Genomic DNA, 7,359 nt, shown 5'->3' with positions numbered 1-7,359 from the left:
TACTTTTTATTTTGAATTTTTTTTTTTATATAAATAAAAAATTTTAAAGTTACTTTAAGAACTCTTAATTTCAGAATAGTTAAAACTGTATGAATAAAATTATAATGAAAATATTATCAAAAATTAATCATTACAATGCATTTAAAATTATTTCACTGCATAAAATATACAGGTAATAATCTATAGTAATAGATAAAGTAATAAGACGACCCACAATTCAAATTTATTTAAAATGAAATAGAAATCTACCCAGATTTCATTCATAAATGGATAAATAAGCACTTTAGGATTTAAAAAAGAAAAAAGGAAAAAAATTAGGATTTACCTATTTAATATTCGAAACTTAAGAATTTCTGAAAACTGATTCTTTAAGATTCTGGTTAAAGGCCTTGATTTGTTATTGATTAGTTGATAATTTGTAATTAAAATTTCTTCACAATTTTATATGTATAACATCATTTTTTTTATTAATGTAGAATATTTTGGAAAAACTTCAACTGTAGGTGATTGTATCCTCTATAGTTGAAGTTTTCCTGACATGTAAAATACTCTGGAAATCTGGGAGGGGATTGTGTTCCATGATATATCTACCACTTATTATTTTTATGGTGAATTATATATTTATACTTATTATATTTTATGGTGAATGATATGATATATTTGAATCAATCATGCAATTCTAGTATTAGTGTCTAAGTTGCCTCAGTGGGATATGCTACATTAAAGTTATGTAGAGTGTCTTAAATTAAACTGACAGTTTTTAAAATTTATTACCAAAAAACGGTTAATGTGAAAAAAAGAATTTTCAGAGCAAATTCATGTTATAGGGCAGACATTTTTTTTTGTTAGAATTCCTGTTTTTAGTTTAAAGTATGCTAATAGTAATTGTAAATAAAGAAAAACAAATAAAAATTATGTTATAATTTTTCTAAATCTTTTAATGAATGAAATGTCTACCATCAGGCATAAGTACATGTCATAACCAAAAGACAAAACTTGCATACTTTAATGAACTTAGAAATTCGTGCATACTCAATTGTAAAAATAGTACAAGAGACTTGCAGTACCATCTATATGAAAAATATTGAACTCAAAAGTAATTTTGGATTAGAAACTTGATATCCTATCACATGAATTATATTTTTTAACTTTTACTTAATGCTATTAGCAACTTTAATTTTACATATCCTTCTCTATTTTTTTCATCAATAATATTGATTTTATTACATTAATATTATTATCCTTTATTATTAATTTTTGTTTTTGTTTTTTAAATAATGCATGTTTTGATCATTTTTCTCATAACAACCTATTATCTCCAAAAAAGACTATTTTTCAGACTTGCTTATGTCGAAATGATTTTGGCTTTGGATTAAAAAAATGCAATTTTTTTAAGAAGTGAAATTTTTTTTTATGCTTTGTTCATTTATAAATAATGAAAAAAATACAATAGTATGCCTGAGCAATTGTATTTTTTACCAAATTTCTCTTCTCGATCAGTTCAAATAAATCATCAACAATGTTAGTGTGAAAAAATTTGTTGATTGAAAGGATTTTATACTTTTGTATTTTTTTTTATTGAATAATTATAAAAAAAATTCTTTATACCTCTTGCTTTTTTAAAATTAATTTTCTTATTTCTCTCTACTGTGTAAATAGCTTTGCTGATTGTTTTTTTTCTCGTCCTTTGTATATTATTGTATTATTAAAATAAAATGCTTGTTTAAATTACATTTTTTTTTTTAAAATCAGGGGCTCGCTTCATTAACTTAGAAGTGTCTGCACTTACTGATAAATGGTATGGAGAAAGCCAAAAGTTAGCTGCTGCTGTATTTACACTGGTATGTCTTTATTTTTACTAAATCCTTTATTTGCCTGCAATTTCTAATCATACCTATGTAACTACTTAACATAATTTGATTACCTACATGGTTGCATAACTAATAATAAAATTGATATTTGTGTTAGAATTACTATTTATATTTAAATAGGTTTTGGCTAAAAATATTTTTCATTGTAGATGTAGAATATGTGTATGATGAGAAACATATTGGTCGAAAAATTGCTTAAACTTTAGAATTTTTTAAACATAAAATATTTACACAGAAATGAATAAAAAATACACCTAAAATTTCAATTTGTAGGAAACTGTTAAATAAAAACAATGGTTACAGTTAAAATATAATATAAAGTTGCAGTTTAAGTGTAATATAATATTATAGTAAAGTATCTATAATAAAAGTAAATACTAGTATTATTTACACAAAAATAAATAACCGCATATGAAAAAAAAATGTTTTTTTTTTCCTTTTTAAAAAATGTTTTTATAGTGGTGTAAAAAGTCTTTATTTTTTCTTTTCTTATTTGCTGCATTGTTACATTGTTTTTTGAAGGATGATTTGGCATAATTAAGTTTTGTAAAAACATTTTTTAATGCTTAAAAGAGTTAAAGACCATTATTTACCACCTAATAACAGAGTGGCCACCCACCTGGAAAACCTTGAAAACCTGGAATTATCAGGGAATTTTTTTATACTGGAAAAAACCTGGAAATATCAGGGAAATTTGGATAAAAACCTGGAAAAATCAGGGATTTTTAAAGAAAAGCTGGAAATTTTCCTTTGATGATTTTTCAAATTTCACTAATTTAAATTATTTGCTAATTTTCTTAATTTAAATTATTTCATCCATTATACCCACTTTTTTTTAACGGAAATGTATCGCCAAACAGTTGAAATATCATCAACTTAGCGATACTTTGCTTGCATCAAAATTTGCTCCATTATAGTTCTGTTAAACTAGAATGCCATATAAAATTCTTCCACGGTTGCTAAACAAATGTGCAAACTTTTGACCGCTATGGGAATTTAGGAAAATTTAGGTAAGATTCTGGTGGAAAAAGGGAATTAGGATATTAGCTTCTGTTTTTAAATTCTGTCCTTGGGCTAAATCCATTTATGGCTCAAGTTTGTTCCGATGCTTTGGTGGTTATTTTTTTTCTCTATTTTGACAAAATATTTTTGTATTTTTAACTTTATAAAATTCTCCAAAAATTAGTTGGTTATAATTTTATGATAATAGATTTTATATCGCACTCTTTTTCTGAAAGCTTTTCTACTCCTATTCAAAGAAATCTGTGAATTATTTTTTCTGAGCAAACCAACCAATCACACATTTTTTTACAATCACTAACAGCAATGTTTGTCGACAAATTTTTACAATTGTTGCATTAATGCTAATTTTTTCTATTTCATTTTAACCTCTTATAACATATTTTAATTTTAAACAAAAAAGGCTCCTTTGTTGGTCAATATATGATTTTTGATTCAAAATTTTGTGCCAAAACATTAAAAAATAAATAAAAAATCTTGAAAATTGTCAAAATAAATTATTTTTTTCAAGATGATATGTTAAAAAAATAACATTTTGAATAAAATATTTTATAATATAGACACTTTTCTTGTACACATCCTATACTTTATAAGAAAAAAGAAACAAAAACCTGGAAATTTTAAGATTTTTATCTGGAAAACCTGGAAAAATCAGGGAAATTTGAAATCTGATTTGAGTGGCCACCCTGAATAAAGAGTGGCCCAGAATTCCTCCTTTATGGACATTCACCTTAAAAGGAATCTTATGTCAATAGATTACTGTTTATTTATGGACTGCCAGATTATTATTAGCCTTTAAAGATTAGTACATTTTATTACAGTAACTTTTGATTCAAAATGTTTGCAATTTGACTACTATTTTTTAAATTATAACTAATCTGAACTCTACTAATACATTTAATGACCCACGTTTTTAATTAAAAAAATTATTTATTTATTTATTTATTATGGAAACAGTGCTGTTTATTCAGAACAATCTCTTATTCTATGCAATGCGCTAAAATCTTAAACTTTTTTTTAAGCTTCAAAATTATGTATGAAAATTGTCAAAGTAAACCTAATTTAGCATTCTTAAAAAAAAAAAAAACTTTTAAAACTAACTGTTCAGTAAATATTTTAAGTTCTGTTTGATTTACCATTATGCATTTCTTAATCTTTGGATGCTCCCTATCATAACATTTTGGAAACACCCTGTTTGCGTTAGCATAATAACAATGCCAGTTTTTTATGTTATTTTTTAATATCTAATAGCAAGAGATTTCTGAGATTTCGTCATTTAATTATGATGAACTGAGAAAAAAACTTTTTTGTTAGTTCAATATTTTCATTATACTGTTCATACACTAGAGTTTGATCATATTTTTTATTTAATGTTATGACATATTTTATTATAAAATACATTGTAAATCTGCTATTTGTTTTTTTTATTTTTCCCTTCATGCAGTGATGAAGTTATTCTAATGCTTTTCTTTCATATTTAGGCTATTAAAATCCAGCCGTGTATCATTTTTATTGATGAAATTGGTATGTCATATTTTTTTCATATATATATATATTTTGTTTCCCTATCTTGATATTTGTGTAGTGTATCTAAATAGTTTCAAATTGCTTACTGTTTAAAATATTTCAATTATTGGGTACAATCAATAAATTTCATAAGCCAATATATCCTATTGTGATACTAGTTGTTCAATCTTGAATAAATAATCCCAGGAAACTTTAATAGTAGTATATTTCTTGATCGAAAACTTAATTTGTTCCAAAAATATATAAATTAGAAATTGCAATTAACATCTTTCAAGCGCTCAAAACAGCCACCTATTTTCAAGACTTGCCAGACCTGAATGAGCAGAGAAAAAAAGTTTATTTTCATTCACGACCGGCAAAGTCTTGAAAAGGATGCCTGTTATTCGAGCACTTCCAACATGTCAATTATATATGTATATATATAATTTGTGCTCAACTTGACTTACTTGCTGCCATACTCTTTGATTTAGATGTCCTGACAACGGTTTTTTGATTTTCCTAAAATGTGTAAGTCACGTGAAACTGATCTGGACTATAGGAGGGTAGGATTAATGCTTTATTTCTTAATCTGGTGTTAATTTGTAATGTACTCTTTTAAAGTGGCCTGTACTCAGCGATTACACGAACAGTATCTAGGCTTAACCACTTGGAAAATTCTCTTTTGTTATGAAACTGTTTTTTTTTTTATGGGTTTCCCCACTTTGGTATATTGTTGGTCTTACTACACTTCAAGTATCATTCATTAGTAGCATGCATCCTTCTTGAAAACCTTTGCTTCACTCCTTTTCCCTTAAAGTGCCTCCCCTCCACGGTATATTTTCCATTTATCGATGAATTCCAGTATGTCTTACATTACAACCTTCATGGTTAGAAAGGGCTCAGCACATTATCCCTACTTTCAGAAGCATTGCAATTGGAAACACTGTCAATATCTTCAATGCTTATATATTATATTGTTTGAAACCTTTTTCTGCTTATCTTGTTTATTACAGCAGAGTATGATAACTTATTCTGATTTTATAGACTCTTTTCTTCGGTCAAGAGACTCTTTCGATCATGAAGCTACAGCTATGATGAAGGCACAATTCATGAGTTTGTGGGATGGTCTTATTACTGATCCAGACTGTCAAGTTGTTGTAATGGGGGCAACTAATCGACCACAAGATGTAGACAAGGCAATTCTGCGGAGAATGCCNTTTTTTTTTTTTTTTTTTTTTTTTTTTTTTTTGGTTTAGTTTGATAATAGCAAGGTTAGATTAAGCATATGCAGCGGTCTATGAAAAGATACCTTGGGAGGTATGATCCTGTCGATATTAAAAGTTCTCAACGACATTGAGATTAAGCATTTTAAATTTCAGGGTAATTTTTTTTAGACTTTTACTCATCCTTGTACGTTTGAAATAATTGGTGTCTCTAAAATAACAGAATTCGAAAGATAAATTGAAGAAAATGAAGTGTAATAAAAATGTATGATTTATTGTGAACCTATCTTAGAATATTTTCTAGGAAACTTAATTTAATATCCACCGATTCATCAACATATGGTGTTGCTATCTTAAATTATAAATATAAGTTTTGCAATTTGTAAAAATAGTTTTAAAATTGCCAAATTATTTATTTATATATATCTTAGTTTATTATTTTTGTTTCCAGTATATTCATCTGCACTAAATCAAGTTTTTAATTCTAAATTATTCATGTATGATGATTATACCTTGGACTATTAGTTTATATTTGTTTCACTTATATATAATACGGTCGATATTTATGTAACCATATATACCTATAGATTAACTCTATTTTTTTAACAACTTTATTTGAAATTTCAAGTCTTGCTTAAATTTGAATATCTTAATTCCAAAGCAATTTAAATTTACTTAGATTCAATTTTTGTTTCAGAAATCATTGAAACTACTTACATATATTTCTATAATGTTATATTATATTTTATGGTATTATTTAAATCGTTTAGTTTTTATTTTTACAGAAACTATGTTGTGTGCAATATAGGTTTTTCCAATTTTTCCACTTTGGTTTAATAGTATTTTATGTACAAAATCTTAATCGATTTTGTTTTGAAATATCTTATATAGTACCTAAATATAGGTAGATTTTTTTAAAATTCAGAATGTGTAAAAGCTACATGGACACAGTTTTTATTATTATGACGACATTATCTTATTATGAAAACATGATTTTGAAAAATTCATTTGATTTCAGCTGGAAATTTATTTTGTACAGTAGAAGTTGCTCATTTGAGTTACTTAGTTTTGCTTTTAATTGAATGACCTTAAGCAATACTTCCAGATACATTTAAAACTCTAAAGTTTGTTCTCTTAAATTTTTCTCATTAAATCTTACACCTTAATAATGCAATCTTAATCTTGAAATTAATGTTTTTAGATAGAAATGAAGTTAGTACAAAATGTATTTCTGAGCTTAATTTCATTTTGAGAATGTTTTTGTTTGCACGATTTCTAAATTATTCTTTTACAAATTCTTGGAACTCTTGTATGTTTTTTAAATTTATAATTCAATTGTATTTTTTTCCCCTCAAAACCTTTTTAAACTTGCATGTCAATTATTAAATTTCATTCGATTTTTAAACTTATATTTTAATGTATTGATATAATTTTAAAATTAAATTGAGTGCAATATAAGGGGCTTAAGAACTGTCCGATTATATTTAATATTTTTCTTACAATCTCATTAATAATTCCGTTTGAACTCTTTTGAAATATTTAAATTTATGTTCTTTTTTTTATCAGAATTCTCATCAAAGAGCTGGAATCTTGAAACTCATTTTGGAAAATGAACTTGTAAGTATTTTAAATGGAGAAAAAAAAGTATCTCTTACTACATCTTCTATTATTGTATTATTATTCTTTATGACAGTATCTTTATGACAATAATTGAAATTTCAGTATTCAGAAGATGTTGA

The 7,359-nt window shown here is 25.6% G+C and overlaps 1 protein-coding gene across 1 annotated transcript; it reads left to right on the top strand.

Moving 5' to 3' along the window:
* Positions 1-1,752: 1,752 nt before the first annotated feature.
* LOC122273251 (outer mitochondrial transmembrane helix translocase-like) lies at positions 1,753-7,237 on the top strand (the record flags this gene model as incomplete). Its single annotated transcript, XM_043057321.1, has 3 exons — positions 1,753-1,841; positions 5,411-5,593; positions 7,187-7,237. Coding segments are annotated over 3 exons (323 nt in total), but the record flags the coding sequence as incomplete, so codon positions are not given.
* Between the last annotated feature and the right edge of the window lie 122 nt (positions 7,238-7,359).

The sequence above is a fragment of the Parasteatoda tepidariorum genome, unplaced genomic scaffold (genome assembly GCF_043381705.1).
Source record: "Parasteatoda tepidariorum isolate YZ-2023 unplaced genomic scaffold, CAS_Ptep_4.0 HiC_scaffold_2716, whole genome shotgun sequence".
In the NCBI taxonomy this organism is placed as follows: Eukaryota; Metazoa; Arthropoda; class Arachnida; order Araneae; family Theridiidae; genus Parasteatoda; species Parasteatoda tepidariorum.
This window is presented reverse-complemented; position numbering and strand designations above follow the sequence as displayed.